This window comes from Lontra canadensis, unplaced genomic scaffold (assembly GCF_010015895.1).
Source record: "Lontra canadensis isolate GAN:19392208 unplaced genomic scaffold, GSC_riverotter_1.0 scaffold19, whole genome shotgun sequence".
Classification (NCBI taxonomy): domain Eukaryota; kingdom Metazoa; phylum Chordata; class Mammalia; order Carnivora; family Mustelidae; genus Lontra; species Lontra canadensis.
The window spans coordinates 9,739,511-9,761,006 of record NW_022631013.1 but is presented as its reverse complement, the minus strand read 5'-3'; the positions used below and the strand labels follow the sequence as shown (position 1 = coordinate 9,761,006).

Below are 21,496 nucleotides of genomic sequence, written 5' to 3'. Positions count from 1 at the left end.
GTGTGACCGTATTTGGATCTTGACTCAAACCAACCAACAAATTAATGCATAGAGACATTTTGAAATAATTGTGGGGACTCTGTAATTCCATGGACTTGTTCATTTTGTTAGGTATGGCATTGTGACTATTTAAGAAAATGTTCATATATTTTAAAGATGAATATTGAAGAATGTAGGAAGAAAATGACAACATGGCTGGAATTTGTTTTAAAAAATATTTCATAAAAAATGGGGCGCTTGGGGTACCTGGGTGGCTCAGTCAGTTAAGCGGCTGCATTTGGCTCAGGTCATGATTCCAGGGCCCTGGGATCGAGTCCCACGTCAGCCTCCCCACTCAGTGGGGAGTCTGCTTCTCCCTCTCTCTCTGCCTGCCTCTCTGCCTACTTGTGTTCTGTCAAATAAATAAATAAAATCTTCAAAAAAAACAAAAATGAAAAAACCGGGGCACCTGGGTGGCTCAGTGGGTTAGGCCTCTGCCTTTGGCTCAGGTCATGATCTCAGAGTCCTGGGATTGAGTCTTGTGTTGGGTTCTCTGCTCAGCGGGGAGCCTGCTTCCCCCTCTCTCCCTCTGCCTGCCTCTCTGCCTACTTGTGATCTCTGTCTGTCAAATAAATAAATAAAATATTTTAAAAAATAAAATATTTCATAAAAGAGAAACTGATGAAACTAGAATGGGCAGACTTGGGAGAAGTTTCGAGGAGGCTGGACTGAAACTGGTGAAGGTAGACATGTTTATTAGATGAACGAAAAAGAAAAGGAGAAGGATGTTAGAGCAGTGGGGTGACATGTGGGCAGGCGACAGGCCTAGGGAGATGGCAGCATTTGTGTGGTGGGAGAGGACACTGGGGATGTTTGGGGCTGACTTTTCCATTGGACACAGAAGGTGCTGTGCCTGCCAAGATATTCTATTTAAGGGCCTACAAAAAGATGTTTTGTTTTACAATTTAAAAAATGAACTCAGTTGAAGAAAAGGTTTTAATACACAACACTGATATATTTGTCTTTACAGCAGTGTGTTTGTAAAATATAATTTTTATTTTATTATTATTTTTTTTTTATGGAGGAAGGGGCCCGAAAAGGCAAAGGTGACAAGGGCATGTAGTTCAGAATGTGGCCACAGGATGGGAAAGAAATGCCCAGAGATGGAGTCTGAGGGAGGTGAGAAGCCTCTAAGTCTGCACTGTGGGGAGCACTCACCGTCCTGGGGGTCCTCCTTCTCCTGGGAGTCATCCTCCTCCTTCTGTGCTCCATCCTTGCATCTCCCAAACAGAGATGCCTTAGGACCATCCTCAAGCTGGGCTAGCCACCAGGACACCTGGGTTTGAATCACTCTGGACCCTGGGCTGTGCTCAGAGCAGAAGACACTATCTCCGCTTGTCCAGCCCAGTCTGGCCCAGACTTCACTCCGGGGACCAGGGTAGGGTTGGGAAGAACCTCCACTGACACTGGGAGATGCCTGGGAACTGGGAGGCCCCACCCCGCCTGGGGTCTCTGTGTTCCACTGAGCCTTCCTGGTTGAGGCTCAGTGCCTGTGGGTGCCTGTGCCCTAGGCCTTGCCCACATAGACTTATGCACAGGCTCTTTGCGAAATCACTGTGTGCCCCAAAAGCTGTAAATTAAACCCCCCCTTCCCACACGCTAGCTCAGTCATTTTCAAAGCTACTTTCCTGCTGAAGGGGGGGTACCCTGTGGGCATTTCCTTAGGGTCTCTACCCTTGTTTTTCCTCAGTGGCACGTCTGTGTGTGGAAAGGCCTCAGGATTTGGGCAAAGGTGAGGGAGGCAGGAGGTAACTCAGGGAGCAGCTGGCTTTACCCTTCGGGAGGCAGGCAGGGAGGCTGCCCCCTCAGGAGTCCCTACTGTGAGTTGGGAGATAGGGAAGTCATCTCACATTGGAGCTGCCTGGCCTCTGGGCCTGACTCCTTTCTCAGGCAGAGCAGGAGAGTAGAGAGAGAGAGTAGCTTTCTCTGGGGGAGCTGAGATGGGCTCCCTGCCACCCTGAGCCCCCTGTTCCAGGCCCCCAGCTCCTGACCAGATCAGATAGGGCACGTTCCTGCTGTGAGCTGCCTGCTGACTGGGACTGGGCTGACGCAGGCAGGAAAATATTAACCCAGTGGAATGGGCACATGTAAATGTGTGCATGACTCCGTGTGTTTGTGTGTGTGTGCGTGTGCGTGTGTACGTGTGTAACCACAGAGGTTTTCACATGCAAGGCCAGACACAGATATGTAGGTATACATACACACCTGTCCATTCACACATATAGATGCTCACATACAGACATACACAAAAACACAAATGCTTCTCACACATGCAAATTCTCTCAGGATAATCCTCCAAATTCTGTCAGTGAGATTGCCTCCACTAACAAGCCCTCCCTGATAGCTCTAGCTCATACTGGGAAGTAGGAGGCCTGAGCTCTGTGCCTGGTTTCTGATGCTAAATTAGGCAACATGACATAGGCCTTAGAGTGGAACAGGCTTGTTTTTGAATTCTGGTTCCTTGTTTGTCCTTGGGCCAGTGGCTGTGCCTCCTGATCCTATCTTCACCGGTCTCTGTCCCCCCTGTCCTGGACACCCACGTATGACTCTTGAAAGGATGAGAGGCTGGGCTGTGGCAAGGGGAGTCTGGTCATTGGAGAAGGTCAAGGTTACATGCTGTCCTGCATCGTGCTTGTGCCCCTATCCCTCCCCAACCTAGCACCTGGTTCTCCTAGGTAGGGGGCCCTGGCCTCCTAGGGCAGGGGACAGAGCCCTGATCTGGATGTTCTAGGTCTGGGTGATCTTGAGCAAGTTGTTACCTTGCTCTGAATCTCAGTTTCCCTATCTCAAGAGTTCGAAAGGTGACACTTACTTGGGTGAGACTTAAGGGTCCTTTCTTTTTTGAGCAGAAGGAGAATCTTTATGACTTCAGGTGATTTCAGAGAGACAAGGGTCCCTTGAAGAACGCACGTTGTGTTCCCACAGCCATCCCCGCTCTTTCAGCCAGAGCATTTTCTTTCTTACTGATTATACACAGGCTCCTAAGTTATACACCGTATTCGGTGGCTCAAAAGAGTCTGAAAAACCCCAAGTGTAAAACAATTTGGTTATTTTAAAAATAAAAATATCTATAGTTATATATATATATGTATATATATATATATATATAATCTATAAGATTTTATTTATATATTTAACAGAGAGATAAAGAGCACAAGTGCAGCAGCAGGCAGAGGGAGAGGAAGAAGCAGGCTGTCTGCTGAGCAGGGAGCCCAATGCAGGGCTCAATCCCAGGACTCTCGGATCATGACCTGAGCCAAAGGCAGATGCATCATGGACTGAGCTACCCACGCACCCCCTTAAACAATTTGACTGAAAGTAGTTTCTGTGATAAGTTAATCAAATAGAATATTGGTTGAAACAAATAATTAGCTGAAATGATTAGGTTTTTTACACATCAACACTTTGGTGGATATTTTGGGGAAAGTTCAGAGAAGTTTTAACATCTTTTGGCAGTTTTCTTTCCTTATTTTGATTTTTAAAAAATTTTATTTGCATTTTCATTCCTAATTTTGGATTTTGGCCTCTTGTATCTGCTCCATGCTGTTCCTAATAGGGAGGAATTGGAAACATTTAAAATAGGGGACAGTGTGTCCTGTATAGTCACATACAAGATATGGATATAGACCTGTTAGGATGGAAAGATAGTCTCAATAATGTTAGAGGGGGAAAAAAGGCCTTTACAAAGTAAGTTTCATTCTACTTATTATTGACCAAGTAGGAAGGGGATATGTGTATATATAAAAGGATTAGAAGGAAATCTACCAAAATGTTAGGAATAGTTGTCACAGAGGGAAAATGGGTCTTTTAAGTTTTCTTTGGCTTGTTTGTATTTTAGTTCAAAACAGAATAAAAAGGATCTGAGATTCTTTTTATTTGTTTTCTATTAAAAAAATTTCCACTCCAATGATAGACAATTATATCTGCTCGACTTGCTTGGCTATGTGTTCATAAATATTTAAATTTTCAGTTAGGTTGAACATTAATGTCCCCAATTACCAATTCACATTGTAAGATTTTTAGTGTAGTGAGTAAGAAACAGGAGGTGGAGAGGGACCTGGCTGGCTCAGTTGGTAGAGCATGCAACTCTTGCTTTTGGGGTTGAGTTTGAGCCCTATGTTAGTTAGGCTTAGAGCTTACTTTAAAAAAAAAGAAATAGAAGGTTGATGAGCACTGGGCTATTTCCAAATTTTCACTAGCAAAAGAAAAAATGTATTGCAGACAAAATGAGAATAAGAAAACTAAATTTCTTCAAGAGGGACTAAATGCTGAGAGGTACATCAACGTTTGACAACTTGCCCTGTAGCACACTAATATTACCACTTCATTTTCAACCCATTTATATTTCCACTAAATTTGTTTCTTACTTACTGGGCCACTGTGCCTCCATAAACCTTTTCTTGGGCCTGGGTGGGAGGGACCACATATCCTCCCACCCCATTTCTCAGGTGAGGAAACAGAGGCCCAGGGGCAGGATGGAGCCACTTCTCTAGCCCTCTGCAAGCCACTCACAGAATGTGTTAGGTTTTCTCACAACCCTTGGGGTTCGAATGGCTTCAAATAACCACCAGCACCGCTCCCTCCCTCGCTCACTTTGGAGCACTCAGCTTCCCTGTCATCTCTTCCAGATGATTCTTGCCTCCCTCCAGGCTGGCTTAGCTGCTGCCTATATTCCGTCCACCTTATCATGGCGTCTCCTATGTCACCTGCTGTTTATCCATCTCTCCCAAGAGACAGGACTGTGTCTTCTCTACATCTGGGTCTCCAGTACCTCGCCCAGCAAATGAGCCAGGGTCTCGATCCCTGACTAACCAACATGGATCCTAAGCCCCTCCTTCACCAACTTGATACCCGCCCAATCCAAGTCCACCTAAGCACTGCCCTCATCCAAGACCCCAGCTTCACTTTTGACCCTTACCTTACTCTGACCCTGACAGTACACACCAGAAAGGAATAAAGGCAGGTGTCTCATATGTCCAAAGGTTACATCTCTCCCTTCCTGAAAGAAGCAGTTACTGTCCTGAGCCCACCTGAGTCTGCAGAGTGGAGTGAGGGGCAGAGCCTCAGCTGCAGGGGGGCAGCAGTGGAAGAGTTTGCTCCTTAAGGACAGCTTCCGACTGGGAAGCCCTCAGATTGCAGCCTGCCCCTGCCTCTCCCTGCAGAGTGACCTGCAGGGCAATTTGGGGTTGGGACACAGGACAATGTGCGTTCAGACCTGGCTTGGTCTATTGGCACCCTCTAGAGGACAGTTTTGTTACCAGAGCTAGCTTTGGGCAACCCAATCCTATATGGCCTCCCCACCAGCCTCAGTGCTCCCGGACTTACTGCCCACTGCCCACCACTCCCCCTGGCAGGTCCCCTCACAGTCTGCAGAGCAGCAGCCACTCCCCGTGTCTCAACCCGAGTCACCCGCTCAAACACCACAATGCCCCATCCTTGGAGGCCCAGTAATGCCCTGGCTCCAGAAGTCCACTCAGATGGCAGCTAATCCCCTAGCTCACTCCTGACCCCACCTTAGTCACTAAGTTTCTGTAGCTCTGCCCTGGGGCCCCATACTCTGGTCCAGCTTTGGCCCCTTCACAGAGGTCTTGCTTGCTGTTCCCAAGGGAGGCATTTTCCTGAAGATGGGGCATAGGTTTTCCCTTCCCCTGCTCAGATGGGGGTTCCCAAAGGAGGTGGCCCAGGCTTCTCTCTGCCAATAGACGAGGGACCCCAGAAGACCAGGCTTGGCTCTGTCTCCCTTTTCAGAGCAGGGTTTCCCTGCTAACATGGCTTATGTGTCCTCCTTCCTCTGAGACGGGGAGGGGCCTGAGTTTCCCTTTCCTTCTCCAGAATGGGGGTTTCCTGAGGATTGAACTAGGCCTCCTTCCCCAACCCCTCCACCTGGCTGTTGATCTCCAGATCTTCCCATCTCCAGTCCCCATTCTGCACAGCTTTTCCCACAACCAGGGGCTCCAGAGCCTCTGTGCCCTCCCTCAGGTCTGGGGCCCCGGGAGGACTTGCTCTGGCTTTGGGGTGGACACCCGGCTTGGAGGACAGGCCCTTCCTCTGGGACCCATCCTGAGCTCTACCTCTGACCTCACAAGGGCTGCCTCAGAACCTGGTCTCCGTGGCGCCGCTGGCAGGAGAGGGGATGCTATTTTAGGCAGTGTGTCTGGACTTGGCCCAAGTGGCACGGGCCAAACCCCTGCCCCACTGACCTCTCCCCTGGAGGAGCAGAGCAAAGCAGCGCGTGGGGCCACCCCAAGGGGGGCCGAGAGGCGGGCTCTAGGCTAGGGACACAGGGACAGTGGCGTCCCAGCCGGTGGTGCAGCCAGAGCCCGGGCCAGTCATGGAAGAACAAGACCAAGACCTCCTGTAACTCAGAAGCCGCCAGGGTGGATGCTGAGGAACATAAGGCCTTTCAGTAGAGTGAGTTTGGTTCCAGGCAGAGCTGGAACAGGGGGCCTCCCCTTCGGCTCAAGCCTCAGTGCTACTTCCTGGGGGACATATGGTTGTGGGGAGAGATGACCATGGGACTATCTGGGGGAGGAACTCCAGCTGGGAGTTAAAAGCCAGGATGTTGGTTCTGGTTTAGTCCTGAGTTGCTGTGTGACACAGGCATGTCCCACGCTCTCTCTGGGCTCTAGTTTCCTCACCTGGAATTTGACTATTGGGAGGAACAGCAGCCCGCAGAGGCTGGGAGGCCGTGTAGGGCTGGGGTGTCAGGAGAGCGCTGGCCAAGGAAGAAGGAGAGCAGGCAGACCAGACCCTGGACCAAAGCAGAAGGCATGCAGATCAGAGAGATGGTTCGATTGCTGGCTTAGCTGGAGTGGTTTCTCCCCTGGGAGTTCCCTCCTGAGGAGCTGGGGCTGGGGGTTGCAGGGTCCTGCAGTCAGGACTAGGGATGTGACCTTGTGCTGCAGCTACAGGGAATCTGGCTAGAGAACCGGGGGACTTACAGAATGGGGAAACTCAAGGGTTACCTCTGTGTGGTCATTTGTGTGGACAATGGGAATACGCTGGGGAATTTTCAGGAAAGGTAAGAGGGTGGACTTTGTTCTGAGGTGGCACTATGGACTAAATGAATTCTCAAGACTTCACTTGTGAGTGCGTGTGTGTGTGTGTGTGTGTGTACTTGAGGAAAAGGCCCTGGAAAATCAGAATTGAAGTCAGCAGCAAGAGGGCTTGAGGTTAGACTCAAGGCAGTAATACCCAGATACGTGAGGGTGGCACCACTGAGGGGAGGCTGTGGGCATCCCCACTGTCCAAGCTGGCAACCTGGGGAAATCAGGAGGACCTGTGAAGAGCCTGGTCCAGGGGTCCGGAGGCGGCAAGGGTGAGGGGGTGGGACTCCAGGGCCTTTCCCCATTGGCTGAAGCACAGCCACACCTCTCCTTGCCAGCTTGGCTGGTTGAGAGATTGGAACTGGCAGGACCTGTCCCTGTGTCTTCCCCACTGGGAGACTGGGGTCTGATGAGAATGTGGGGCCAAATTCTGTGCCCCCTAGCCCTAATGACCTCTCTTTGGCTCTGCAGCATCTAAAAATCTCAAAGACGGAACATGGCTCAAAGAGATAAGAAGAGGCGGTAAGTACCCTACTCGTTTTCCTCCTCCAGCCTCTCATCCCCCAACCACCTGCACACCCCTACTCTCTGCCTCTCCCTCATGGCAGCTGACCCTCCCCAACCCCCCTCCTTCCCATTCCCCGCTGGGTCAAGAGGCTTAGAAGAAGGGCCTCTCCCTCCTGGGCCCTAGGCTGGGCCCTGGGGTGACAGAAGGCTGAGAAAGAACTGGGTGAGGGCCAAGGAGTTGGTGAGTGGGTTCCAGCTGCCTTTATGTAGGTGGTGCTCAACAGAACTGAACTCACTGCTTCTCATCCTCGCGGGCTCAAGTCTCTTTGGGGTACAATAAAAGCCAAGGTCCTTGCAACGGCCCAGGGCCTGCCCTTCTAGTCCTGGTTTCCTCTCTGACCTTCCCCCACGCTGTCCCTGCTGTCTCCCACTCCAATCACACTGACCTCCTTTCCTTTCCCTCAAATGTGCTCAGAATCCTTCAGTGATTTCCCCCTCTGCCTGCAATGCTCTTCCCTCACCTCCTCCTGTCTGTCACCTTCTCAATGTGGCTTTCCCCAACTGCTCTACTTAAAATCATACCCCACCCCGTTTCCTTGCTCTATTTTTCTCCAGAGGCCATACTACCTTCTTCCTTCCTTCTTTCTTTCTTTCCTTCCTTCCTTCCTTTCTTTCTAAGATTAAAAAAAAAAATTTATTTGTGAGAGAGGGACAGAGAGCACAAGTGGAATGGAGGGAGGGGCAGAGGGAGAGGCAGGCTCTCAGCAGAGCACCGACACTGACACTGACGCGGGATTCACCACCTGAGCCGAAGGCAGCCGCTTAACCACCTGAGCCACCCAGGCACTACCCCCATAGTTCGCAAATGTACTTGCTTATTACATTTCATCGATGCCTGCCAGCTCTGTGTGAGCAGAGAGTTTTGTCTGTGCACTCCTGGACAGACAGAATGAATGGCTCCCCTTTGTGCTGGACTCTCTCTGGGGACTTAGACACTGTTTCCAAAGATCCACTGGCATCCCAGTTGAAAACAGCCTCCATACCCCAAGCCCACTCCTCTTCCCGTGACCTCAGGTCAGCCCAGGATCCCTTTCTCCACTGCTCAAGCCAGAAGTCAAGACCCTGTCCTTGACACTTCTGTCTTCCCATGCCTCGTATCAGGTCACATCTCCTAAAATATCTAGACTGTGCTCACTCCCACCATTCTTTCCCCATCGACCCTCCTCCCTCACAGGCACATTAGGCCACCACCTGCCCACTCTTCAGAAGTCTCTGCAGGCCTCACCTCCCACCCCTGGCTTCTCGGCTCTGATGGAGCTGCCGTTAACCGTCAGACCCACTAGATGAGTGATCCAAGGGTGGAGACTAGGTTTGTACACTGACCGCAGGGGCCCGGCTAGCTTACAGGTGGTTGGTTGATTAGGTCATTAAATGAGCTGGGGAATAGGAGACTCCGTTAGCTGGCCAAGTTGCTAGATAAGTAGTTAGTTGAAGGGTTGGTTGGTGAGTTATTAGCTATTTAACTCTTTCATAGGCAGGTACTTAGATAATTATCAGGTTGGCCATTAGCTTCTTGGCTTGTAGGCCAGTTTTTCTCATTCTACACCCTTTCCTTGAGCTATCTCATCTCTGCCCAAGGATCAAACGACCACCTGTGACCTCTGGATGTGTGTCTGTAAATAAGACACTACCAGCTGCCTCCACATTACCGGCCATCTCCACCTAGATGTCCAGGAGGCTCTTCAAACTCCACACAGCCGGAGGGACTCCTCGTGCTCTGCCTAAGCCTGCAGCTTATCTCCTCTGCTCGCTTGTCATTCTGCTGTTATGCCCGAAGCTGAGGACATCACTGACCCTTCCCTCTCCATTTCCCTCTTTAGCCAAACACCAAGTGTGTCATTTTGACTGTCTTCTGGCCCTGAGGCTTTCTGCCATCTGGCCTTGTGCCCTCTCTGCCCACCTCACGCTACTTTCTCTCTTTCTCTCTCTTTCTCTCTCTTACCAGCCCATCCTTGGGGAGTCCATCTACACGCTGTCTTAGCGGCAAGCCTCTGCCATGCCATTCCAAGGCCCAATTTCCCCTGACTCTCAGGATGCTCCTTCATCTGGCCAGCCTTCCATTCTCAGCCCATTTCTTCTTCTCTGGGTGACCCTCCCACGCCCCTCCTCGAGGTCGTTTGTTTCCTCCCTGCAATCCAGTGATGCCCACCTTTCGCCTGTGGCAACGTTCCTCACGCTTTATAGTGATTACTTCATTGTTTTTCTTCTTGAGAGTTTTTCTTCCTGAGAGCAGGGGTCCTGACAATATTTTCTATGACAGTGCTTGATTGTAGTAGGCATTTGATAAATCTCTGGGTGTGTGGCTGGTTGGTGATTTGTTGCTTACTGTGTCTCACCTGCTGTGTGGTGAGGAGAAAGGGGCCACGGTTGGAAAGTTCTCTTGGTGTCCTTGGCTCCCGCTCTGTACACCTCTCCACTACCTCTGTGGTACTTTCCCATGACCATCTTGGGTACCTGCCTGCCTCAAGCTACTCACAGGCCCTTCTTCAGGGCTGAGAAGCTGGTAACAGGGGCAAAGAGACCCCCCCCCTCCCGTGCCCCACCATGATGCTGCATGGGAGCTGGAGCTGGATGGACATTGGTAAATTGTCCCTTTACTCTATATAGCCTTCCATATGCTCAGCCCTTAGTTTGTTTTCCTGGGATGAGGACAGAGCAAGGACCTGGGTGGGTGAGATTAAACACAGGGTCTCAGCCAGGAAAATGGAAGGTGTTTTATTCATGCCTGATTTACGATTCTTACTCCCTTTACTTATTCTGTGCTGCTGTAGGGCCGGGGAAATCTCGGGAAGCCTGGGGTGCGGTGGGGTTGATGTTGCTATCCCAGGAGGAAGAGGCAGTTGAGGGCCTGGGGTCAGCTTCAGACATTCAGCAGGAGCCGGGTCACCAGTCTGACAAGCACTAAGGCCACACTTAGAGGACTCTGTAGCCCTCCTCTTCCTCTTTAGCCTCCAGAACTCATCTCCTTCCCCAAACCAGAACTCTCTGCCCCACCCCCAACAGATGATGGGACCAGTAACTCATTTTTTTTTTGTCTATCTCTTCATCCAACCATGCATTTATTAAACAAATATTTGTCAAGCATATACCATGTGCCAGGCCCTGTAGGAGATTCTGGGGATCTAGCGGAGAGTACAACAGATGAATTCCCCAGTTTTTATTCAGTGGACAATATCTATTGCACACCTACTCTGTATTTGGCCCTGTGCTGGGCAGGTGAGCATACAACAGTGGGGAAGACCCAGTCCCTCCTTGCCTCCCTCTTCTCTCTCATTTGTTCATTCCTTCATTCACACACAGAAGTCTGTTTGTGTCAACCTGGTTGCCGAGCCTGCTGTACTTCGCAGATACTTTCCCCTCTGGCAGAACCTGATGCAAGTTTCAGGCCTCAGTGTTTAAGGAGCCCTGAGCGGCCTCTGCCACACCCTGTGTTTGCAAAGTGCCTTGCTATTAACAGGTCCTGCCTGATGCCCGGCCTCTGTTCTCAAAGCTTTGGCTCCTGCAGACAGGCAGACAGACAGACTGACGGGCAGCTGAGCCCCCTCTTCTGCCTGCCCTCTCCCATCTGCTTCTCCTCTGGGACTCACTGGCACCACAGATGGCACTTTTCGGCTCCCCATTACCTTCTCTGCAGAATGACCTCTTTAGTGCACCCTTCCCACTGGTCCAGTCCCCTCCAGAAACAAGGGACCTGGGGCACCTGGGTGGCTCAGTGGGTTAAGCCGCTGCCTTCAGCTCAGGTCATGATCTCGGGGTCCTGGGATCGAGTACCGCATCGGGCTCTCTGCACAGCAGGGAGCCTGCTTCCCTCTCTTTCTCTCTGCCTGCTTGTGATCTATCTCTGTCAAATAAATAAATAAATAAAATCTTAAAAAAAAAAAAAAAGAAGGGACCTAGCCTGGCCATCTAGCACCAGTTCCTCTCCACATTCCTGTGGCTCTTAGTCGTCTCTCATCCCAGCTCTACCAGCTGCCCTGGGCAAGAGGAGGTGTGTGTGGGTAACCTCTGGGTTACCCATTAACTCAGCCATGACCTAAAGGGCCGATGGCAGCGAGTACACTCGAGTCTCTTTCCTGCCCATGGGCTTGGGCATGCTCCATGTCCATCCGCAGCTCCAAGATGGTCTCATCGCCCACGGTAATCACAAGGATGCAAGCAATCATGCAGAAGGAGATGGTGCGAGAGTTCCTGGCCGAGTTCATGAGCACGTATGTCATGATGGTGAGTGGGTAGATGGCACAGGGTGGGTGGGCTCTGAGGGAGGGACAGGAACCTCAAGACCTCAGGAGGGTGGGGCTCAGTGAAAACAATCCATGATCCCCTCCCCACCACTGACCTCTGGGTCACATTATCCCTTCTCCAGCCTTGGAGCTGGGCTCCTGAAGGAGAAGCATAAGAAAGTAAAGAGAAAGCTCTCTTTTCCTGGCCCTCTTTTTGGGAAAGAAAGAAATCATAGTATGTGGGGAAAGAACAAAAGCATGGGCTGGGGTGCAGGTGTCAGGGGGCATGGTTGGAACTGGAGAGAAGGGAAATTAAGAGTACAGAGATTAGAGAGAAGTGTCATTGAGCACCACACTTTAAGGATCCTGAGAGCCATGAAGAGGTGTGGAAGGTTTTCACGTTGGGGAATGATGTGTTCACATTTGGATTTTAGAAGGTGTCTGGGGTGCAGTGTGAGCCTTAGCAGAACTGGCAGAACTGGTGGGAGGAGAAGCAGTTAGGAGGCTGTTGACCTAGGATAGAGAGAGGGTGATGACTGGTCCAGGGATGGAGGAGAAAGCACACAGTTGAGGGAGCTGTGGAGGAACCAAGACTTTGCAAGCAGCAGATGAGGGTAAGTGCTGAGGAGGCCACTCTGGAGCCCAGGGCCCACTTCAGCGTGAGAAGCAAGGTCAGTCTGGGTGTGCTCAGGTGAGGTGCCAGTGGAGACGTCTGGGAGCTTAGATATAGAGGTCTGGAGCTCCAGAGAGGGACGGGGCTGCAAGTAAGGAGTTAGAGCTCATCAGAATATGGATGGTGGTTATAAAAGTGTTTGGTGAGACTGCACAGAAAGAAAAATAAGTTGAGGACAGAACCCTGAAGAGGAGCACGCAAAGAAGCCTGAGGAGGAGTGGTCAGAAAAGTGGGAGGAGAAGGGGGGACTGTTATAGAAAGGAGGGCCCACAGGGAGGGAGTGGTCAGCAGTGGGGGGCTGCAGACAGGCCAGAGAAAGTGGCTGCTGGCAAGGGTCTATAAGGATTAGCAACATGGAGGTCACCGGGGACCTCAACAAGGGCTTTTTTATTGGCTGATGGGACAGAAACCAGACTGCAGGTGGGATGTGAGGTTTCTTAGAAACCCACCCCCCCTCCACCTACAGCAGTCAGCCTCTGCCCTGAAGCTGTAGCCATCCCTGTCTGAATCTCATGGAGGCCCCAAGTCCATGAAAAGAAGGGGCAGCTCTGGGAAGGAAAGCCAACGTGGAAGTGGGGGTGAGAGAGTATGAGAGTGCCTGAGTGCATGTGGTTATGTGTGTGCACAGGGGGGAGTATTACCGGTTGTATGTGTGTGAGTGTGCATTGAGCCACAGTGTAGGAGACACTAAGTGTAGGAGACACTGGACCTAAGAATCCTGATTCTGCCACTGAGTCACCAGCTGGACCTGAGCCAGTCTCTCTGCGACTGAGTCTGTCTTCTCAGGTATTTTATTTTTATTTTTATTTTTAAAAGATTTTATGTATTTGTTTGTCTATTTGAGAGAGAGAGAGAGAGAGAGAGCATGAGCAGGGTGCAGGGGCAGAGGGGGGAGGGAGAGAGGGACTCTCTCAAGCAGACTCCACCCCTGAGCTGGAGCCTGATGCGGGGCTCGACACCATGACCCTGAGATCATGATCTGAGCTGAAAGCAAGAGTCGGATGCTCAACTGTCTAAGCCATCCAGGCGCCCCTGTCCTGTCAGTTATTAAGCATGTTGTTGAATTGGACCTTCATGGGCTGTGGAGCTGTTTGAGTCCTGCTGTCTTCTCAATGTGTGATCTTTTGCAAGTGTCTTGACTCTTTAGAACTTTAGCTTCCTCGTCAGTAAACGTGACACTAACATCAAGCTGGCAGACACCTAGTATGTATGCAGGACATATGTGCTGGTCTCTGGTCATGACATGTGCTCGCAACTGCCCTCCCCTCCCCGTCGCCTGTGCTTTTCCCTTTCCCCATTACTTGCCTTCCTGTTTTGACTCCTGAGCAGTGAGGACAGCAACTGGATGGTGTCCAGCCTTAATCCAGGGCAAAGTCATTCATTTATGACAAGACATTCTAGCCTCGTGAGGGCTGTTAAACCTTGGAACCATGGAGGTGGGAGGGCACCTCCTCAGAGAGCTCTTAGGGGAAGCCGGCACCACCCACATGCACTGATGCCTTTCCTTGTCCCTGTTTCTCTTCCTTTTTTTGAGATTATTATTGAGCTGTATGCCAGGCGCGATGATGCCAAGCCCCTTACATATAGTATCTTCTCAAATCTGCACAGCAAAGCATTGTGCTCCTCATATGAGGGAGGTTCTATTATTATCCCCATTTCACAGGTGGGGAAACTGAGCCTCCGTGAGACTAAGTTACTTATCCAACGTCACATTTTAAGTTAAGATCAAATCCAGTCCAACCTAATATCACAGCCTTGACCCTTAGTTTCTATACTCTCTATCCCTTAGCTTAACTATGGCAGGACTTACAACACTCTGGCTTGTTTATTCTCCCCCAGCTGAGGTAAGGCCCTTACTTTCAGGCTTTTGGTAGTCTCTGGGCCTCAATTTCCCCATCTGTAGAACAAGAGCAGAAACATTTGCCAGGCAGATCTGCTGTGAGGATGGAAGGGAAATAACACTTACAAAAGAACTCTGAGGTTTAAGCTCATATAGGACATTGTGTTGTTGTTTGCAGTTGTTGGGCCTGTGCCAAGAAGTGGGGGCTTTTTCGGTTATAGAAAGCTCAATGAGTCATCAGGGCGAAGGTTTTGCCAGAAAAACTAGTGTGACCTTGGGCCCCATTTACTGCAGCCAGGATGAGGGACGTGGACTGTTCTTCCGGAGCCTTCCAGAGTGCTGTGCTCAGGACTGGCCTTGTGGTGATGGGGACTGGAATGGGCTGGGCCACATCCACCCATCAGGGAGAGGAGGAGCTGGGCCATTAGGGCTCTGGAAAAGCAGTTGTCGACAGGAGCCAGAGAGGGAGGAGTTGCAAATGTACACGCCATGGGGACCAGACAGTGAAGTCAAAGTGGTGGGGACTGTGGCAAGCGGCAGAGTGCTGGCCTGCAAAAAGACATCTCTGCCACTAGCCCAGCAGACGGTCACCACACAGGGCGGGACGCAGGCCAGTGTTGCCCGGGCTTCTGATTTTTCAAGGGAGCCTGAAACTTCTGGTGGTCAAAACCAAGGTACCCAAACAAAACCTTGTTCTGGATAGACTGGCCCATGGGCTGCCAGTTGGCAGCCTTGACACAGGAGATCATGTGGGGTTTAGTGACTCATTCATTATTTTTAGCAAATGGTTTTGAGCTCCTGCTTGGAAATGTGGACCCTCGGTCTTCAGACCCTCCATGTGTGCTCCAGCCTCTGCACCTCCTGTCAGCCCATCCTGGCCTCACACCCTACACCCTGCCCCATCTGTTCCTGTCCTCTCCTGCCTCATCCTACCCTTGGCCTAAGTTTTCCTGCGTCTGGGCTCCCCTGCACCTGTCCTAGAGCCCTTGGGGGACCTACGTGGCCCTGCTCAACTCTCTCTCCCCTACCCTATGCAGGCAATTCCACTTATTCTCAGGCTTTCCCAAAGCTGCTCTGTACTCTGCCCCCCACCCCCCTCTTTTTTAAATCAGCAAATGGCTGGATTGCTAGCTTGACCGAGAAAACCATCAGGCAGGCTTCCTGCGTCTGGCTTCTCACCCACCCGTCCCTGCAGCACCAGGCTCCACTTACCTGCGCATCCACATATCCCCTCCTTGGCGAGGGCGGGGTGCCTCCTTCATGGAGGGCCCCCCACTCCGGCACCAGTCCCACCCTCCAGTCCACTCAGGTACTTTGTTCCATCCTGAGGCAGAGCGTCTCCTTCTCTCAGCCTTGCCACGCTGAAGTCTCTCTACGTAAACCGGCACTACACAAAACATTCCTCCCTTCCCCCGTGAGCCCCTTCAATGATCATGCTCTCCCTCCCTCCCTCCTCAGGCAGGTTCTCAAAGAGATGTCTGCACTGGTACCCTTCATCTCTTCTTCACCACCTACTTACCTCTCAGTTTCTGGGACCCGGTTTCTGTTCCCATGGCCTGATGATGCCGTGCTCAGCACATTACGAAGGACTGCCGGATTGTCACATCCAGAGGGATGCTTTTCAGGCCTTCATGCACTTGACCTGGAGGCTGCATGTGGCCTTGGGGACCACACCCTCCTGGGAAACTCTGCTGCTCTCTCGTGTCCAGGGCACATTCTCCCTTTGTTCCTCTCCCATTTCAACACCTGCTCCATCTGAGGTTTCTGACGCCAACCTACATGGGGCAGCCCACAGTCGACCATCCTCTTACCTTCATCCTCCCTGAAGGCTCAGCTAGAGCTCCCATGTCCACAATTCTCTAGGCTTTCTTTTTTGAAAACACTAGAACAGAGCTGTGCAAGGGACATACAATATGAACCACATATGTAATTAAAAATTTTCTAGTCCCCACATTAAAGAGGTAAAAAGCAACAGGTGAAATTAATTCAAAAAAATTATTGCATTTAATCCATATAGCCAAAATATTACTACCAGTTCAACATGTAATCAATATAAAATTATTAATAAGATATTCTACATTCTCTTTCTCCTACTAAGTCTTTGAAATCTGGCATGTACTTTATTTACACTTAGTGTGGGTCTCAATTTGGACTGGCCACATTTCAAGTCCTTAGAAGCTGCCTGTAGCTAGTGGCCATCATATTGGAGGATGAATCTAGACTTCCATTTCCAGCAGCCTTGATATGTATACATCCCTCAGAGATAGCGTATCGAAAGCACAGGGAATTTTCAAAGGAGGTGCTTTCCAGGTGTGGCTTTAGAGTAACGAGTTTTCAGAATCTGGCATCTGGAACTCCAGACAGAGGGAACAGCACATGCTAAACCACAGAATCATTCAAAAACAAGGCACGCAGGGAGCAGTGTGGTTGTTTGGTGTTGAGGCTGTTTGGCATAGCCGACTGCCTAGATTCGAATCCTGGCTCACCCTGTGCAGGTTGTGTGCTTTGGACAAGCCGCTCAACTTCTCTAGGACTTGGTTAACAATCTGTCAAATGGGGAGAATAAGAACATCTAACACACAAGCTGGTGTGGTGTGAGGGTTAAAGGAGGAGATAGATACAACTTGCTTACAAGTGCCTGACACACAGTAAGTGATCAATAAGTGGTTATTATGGTTTAGTAGTAATACTATTGCTGACCATAGAGAACACGGGAGCAGATAGGAAACTGAGAGGCGCAAGGGATAAAATTATACAGGGTCTTAAATGGTGCCCTACTGAGTTTGGACTTTATCCTAGAAATGGAGGGGAGCCAGTAAATGTTTGAACAAGGGCAGACACGATCAAATTTTTCTGCTGGAAATGTCACTCTGGCTGCAAGAAGGAGGCTGGGTGAGATCTGGATAGAATGAAGGCAGAGCTGACTGGTGTGAGGGATGAGGAGGAGGAAGCTCTCACTTGTGACGTCTAAGTTTCTGGCTTGGCCGACTGGGATGGGGAACATAGGATGAGGATCACATTTTCTGGGAGATGGTGAGCTTTCAACATAGAACCTTTGAAAAACCCATAGATGCCTTTGAAAAACCCAGGCTCCCAGCAGGTATTTGAAGATCGGGATTTAGCTCCTAGGTGGAAGTTTTGGGCATTTTAGTGCATCAGGCTTATCTGAAGCCATAGACGTGGTAAGAAGGCCCAGGAAGAGTGACTGGAGAGAGACATGAAAGGGGTCAAGGATGGAGCTCTGGAGTCATCCATATTCATGAGGCAGATGAAGGAAGAAGAATGTGGGAAGGAACTGCAGAGAGGGAGGCTTCGGAGGTAAGAGAAAACCAGGGGAGACAGAGATGTCGTGGAGGTCAAAGAGGGACTTTCCAGAAGCCCAGAGTGGTTAAGAAGGTCAAAGTTAGCAAAGTCAAGTAAGACAATGTCTGAAGGGATCATGAGGAAATCAGGAGGCTGGAGCCCTTAGGGAGACTTTTGGTGTCTGTGACATGTGGAAGCAGGAGCCAGACTGAAGAGGGAGAGCTAAGGAAGGGATCAAGGAGCCAGCCAGTGTGTCTTTCCTAGACCCTGGCCCACACAGGGAGGGGGTGTCCAGGGGTCCATGGCAGGAAGGAAGAGACCCGAGCCTCTGGGAGCAGTCAAGGGGAGGGTGGAAGATACAGGCAAGAGGGAAGTGACTGAGAGGGATAGAGAAGCTAGGCACAGGACCAGAGCTAAAGGGGAAGGTGGATATAGATTCCAGTGGGAGCTGCAGGAGGTTAAGTGAGGGCCTAGCTTCAGGCCTCTAATCTTCCTGTGAAGGGGGTCAGTAGGGTTTATTTTCTGAGATGATCCAACAGTTAACGGATGGGCAAGGGCAAGAAGTTCAGAAATGACACCCAAGGGCATTGGAAATGTTGCTGAAGGCAAAGGAGGTAGAACCTCATTGGGCTCCTGGGGCCACTATGGGTGTAGGGGCTGGGGTTCTGGCAGAGTCCAGGCCAGAAGTTTGAAGATCCCTTGAAGAAACTTCCTGCAGGTTAGGTTGAAGTATAAGATACTCTGAGGGGTTCAATCCACACCGGCCATGCCCTCCTTGAAGCCCTACCCCTACCCTGAACATCAGGTGGGCTTGGGGTCTAGGGGCCTGGATGTGTCCTTAAGAGCCTCTCACATTGCCACTTTCCTCCCAGCTCCTTGTACAGCCCCACTCAGCTCTCGCTGGTCACATCGTAAAGGAAAGTCAGGGAGGAAAATTTCTGGAGGAAGAGGGCATGACAGAGGGTCTCCAGAGGCAATACATGGTGGCCTGGGGCATAGGGGTGAGGAGCCCAATCTGAGCCCGAGCCCTCTTGTGAGGTTGGGGCTTCTGTGCAGGTGATCCCCTCAGAGGCCCTCCCTTGCAGGTGTTTGGCCTCGGCTCCGTGGCCCATATGGTTCTAGGAGGTAAATTTGGGAGCTTCCTCGGTGTCAACTTGGGTTTTGGCTTCGGAGTCACCATGGGAGTGCACATGGCAGGGAACATCTCTGGTGAGTGCTCCCGGGGCCCCATCTGATCAGCAAGGCCAGGTGTCCCCTGCAGGCTCTTCCTGCCTACTTCTAGGCAGCCCCTTCTTTAAGTCCACCCAAACCCGATACTCACTGGCCTGGGGGGAGGGAGAACACCCTGAACCCCTTTCTTCTGACCCTCTCTGCCCAGAATCTAGAATCTTCATAAGCATCCCCAGGCCCCACATTTTTACTAGCTGGGTCAACTTAGGCAAGTTATTTAACTTCTGTCTCTCACTTTCCTCAATGGTGAAATGGGGATGGTAGTCCTTGCCTTGTGGGGTCTTTGTGAGGATTAAATGAATCCATTCCATAAATACTAGCTGTTATTATTATTATTAGGCTAAGCAGGGAGCCTGATGCAGGGCTCAATCCTAGGACCCCAGGATCATGACCTGAGCAAAAGCAGATGCTTCACCGACTGAGCCACCCAGGCTCCCTGCTCTCATATTGTGTGTTATTTTTGTTTGTCTCTGTTCTCACACCTCTGACACTTCTGCCCCTCCCCGCAGGGGCCCACATGAATGCAGCCTTGACCTTCACCAACTGTGCACTAGGCCGCATGTCATGGAAGAAGTTTCCTGTGTACATCCTGGGTCAGTTTCTGGGTTCCTTCCTGGCTGCTGCCACCATCTACTGCCTCTTCTACTGTGAGTGTCCTGCCCTGGGATGTCCATCTCTGGCCTCAGCCTCGTCCTCTGAAACATGGGCAGATCCAACCCCAGTGTCCTCGTCTGTGAAAACATCTGGGGGAGAAAGCCTTGGAGGTGCTCCCCACCCCTGGATCCTACAGCCTTAATCCTGGGACTCCAGTGGGGTTTAGCTGGTGGCAGGTTCACACTCAGTCTGTGTCTCCACAGCAGCCATTATCGAATTTTCGGGCGGACGTCTGACAGTGACTGGCCCCATAGCCACCGCTAGCATTTTTGCCACCTACCTTCCTGACCACTCAACGCTGTGGAGGGGCTTCCTGGATGAGGTCAGTGGCCCAGCGTGGATTCCCCTCCTCAAGCCTGCCTCACCTAGCAGGCAGCCCTCACAGGAGAGAGGACAAAAACTCTGGTTGGGCTCTCTGCTCGTGGGTTGGGGCTGGGGATGCTGCTGAAGCTCTGTGGACGCTGCTGAAGCTCTGTGGTTTGGCGAGGGGCCCCAGAGGGCTACCATGGTGTCTGCTCCCCAGGTGCTGGTGACAGGGTTGCTCCAGCTATGTCTCTTCGCCATCACGGACAAGGAGAACAACCCAGCACTGCAAGGGACGCAGGCCCTGGTGATTGGCATCCTCGTTGTTGTCATTGGCATATCCCTGGGCATGAATACAGGATATGCCATGAACCCATCCCGGGACCTGCCCCCGCGCTTCTTCACTTACATTGCTGGCTGGGGTATACAGGTCTTCAGGTACTGCCCTGCCCAGCCCATTCCTGCACGTTTTCCTGTGGGTGCCCTGCATGCAGGGGGGTGGGGGTGATGTGAGGAGCAGCTCAGGAGAGTCCTGCCCAGCTCCCAGGTGGCCTGGGGAGACAGGTGTCGGACCCCATTTCCCCCAGAGGAGCACCAGTGCAGATCCTGCTCTTAGACTGAATGTCAGTCCTGCCCCAGGACAGGCTCAGGGACAACTCTAAGGCTAGAATGGGGGTCACTCCTCGACTCTCAGGCCCTACTCTCTGTCTCAGCCTGAGTGGACATGGGTACTATGCTGGGGATCAGTGCCTTCAGCAGGCCTCTGCCTCTTGCCTGCAGGGCCCGGGACTGGTGGTGGGTGCCGGTGGTGGCACCGTTCCTAGGTGCCTACTTAGGTGGCATCATCTACTTGGTCTTCATTGGCTCCACCATCACACGGAGGCCGCACATATTGGAGGACTCCATGATGTCTGAAGACCACAGAATACCTGTGTTGCCCAACACCATGCCAAACCCAGCCATGACGTCTCCCCTCACCCCTGTTTCTGTGTCTCCCACAGTCCAAACTGTCCCCCCATTAAGTGACCCCATCCTCCTAGAGCAATTCTAAGAAAGATTATTTGTGACCCTATCCCCCCACTCCAATAAAGAAAGCCTTGTCCAACACAGTGGCACCCCCACTTCCTGGGTGCCTCCTGTGGTTGGGCTTCCCTACGGGATTCTTCCAGGAACTCCAGGGTTATGCAGTAGTCCAAGGCTGGAGCACAGAGCTGAGAGGTCTCTAACTCCTTCCAGCTTTGGGAACTGGAGTGGAATGGGGGAAGAGCTGACCTATGGCCTCAGTAGGAACAGGAGATTAAAGGATGCCAGACACAGAATGATGGACTTTCGAGGCATAGTGTAGGGGAGGGATGGTTTTGGGGAAAGGACAACAGTTAGCTGGAGGTAAGCTCTGGGGATACTTTGAGCTTCCCTGGGATGGGACTCCAGACTCCCTCAGTTCTGGCTAGTCCTAGACCAGACAAAGCAAGGCCCAAGCATGTAGATCCGAGTTTCTCAACCTTTTTTTTTTTTTCTTTCAATTATTGCTCCCTCAGAAGCCTTTTAGACATTTTCTTTCTTAATCACATGGTATTTTAATACCACAGATGTACTATATGTGTTTAAGTATTGTGTGTGT

The 21,496-nt window shown here is 51.1% G+C and overlaps 1 protein-coding gene across 6 annotated transcripts; it reads left to right on the top strand.

Annotated features, from left to right (window-relative positions):
- The first annotated feature begins 6,152 nt into the window (after positions 1–6,152).
- On the top strand, positions 6,153–21,031 carry AQP7 (aquaporin 7). 6 transcript variants are annotated; one of them, XM_032860381.1, is made up of 8 exons: positions 6,153–6,450; positions 7,557–7,607; positions 11,765–11,873; positions 18,774–18,897; positions 19,428–19,565; positions 19,779–19,894; positions 20,096–20,313; positions 20,656–21,031. In XM_032860381.1, the coding sequence occupies exons 2-8, from the start codon at positions 7,582–7,584 to the stop codon at positions 20,924–20,926; spliced, it is 1,002 nt and encodes a 333-aa protein (XP_032716272.1). In that variant the 5' UTR covers positions 6,153–6,450; positions 7,557–7,581; the 3' UTR covers positions 20,927–21,031. The 6 variants fall into 6 exon arrangements, with proteins under 6 accessions (XP_032716272.1, XP_032716270.1, XP_032716271.1 ...); XM_032860379.1 differs by having other exon boundaries at positions 6,155–6,450; positions 19,776–19,894; XM_032860380.1 differs by lacking the exon at positions 6,153–6,450 and having other exon boundaries at positions 7,466–7,607; positions 19,776–19,894.
- Positions 21,032–21,496: the final 465 nt, after the last annotated feature.

What these genes read in the sequence shown, in the direction of transcription:
- AQP7 (XM_032860379.1), top strand. Translation starts at nt 7,582, where the DNA reads ATGGCTCAAAGAGATAAGAAGAGGCG. An exon ending in CAAAGAGATAAGAAGAGGCG is followed by an intron (nt 7,608 to 11,764) that starts GTAAGTACCCTA and finishes GTCCATCCGCAG; the next exon opens with CTCCAAGATGGTCTCATCGC. An exon ending in TGGGGTATACAGGTCTTCAG is followed by an intron (nt 20,314 to 20,655) that starts GTACTGCCCTGC and finishes TCTTGCCTGCAG; the next exon opens with GGCCCGGGACTGGTGGTGGG.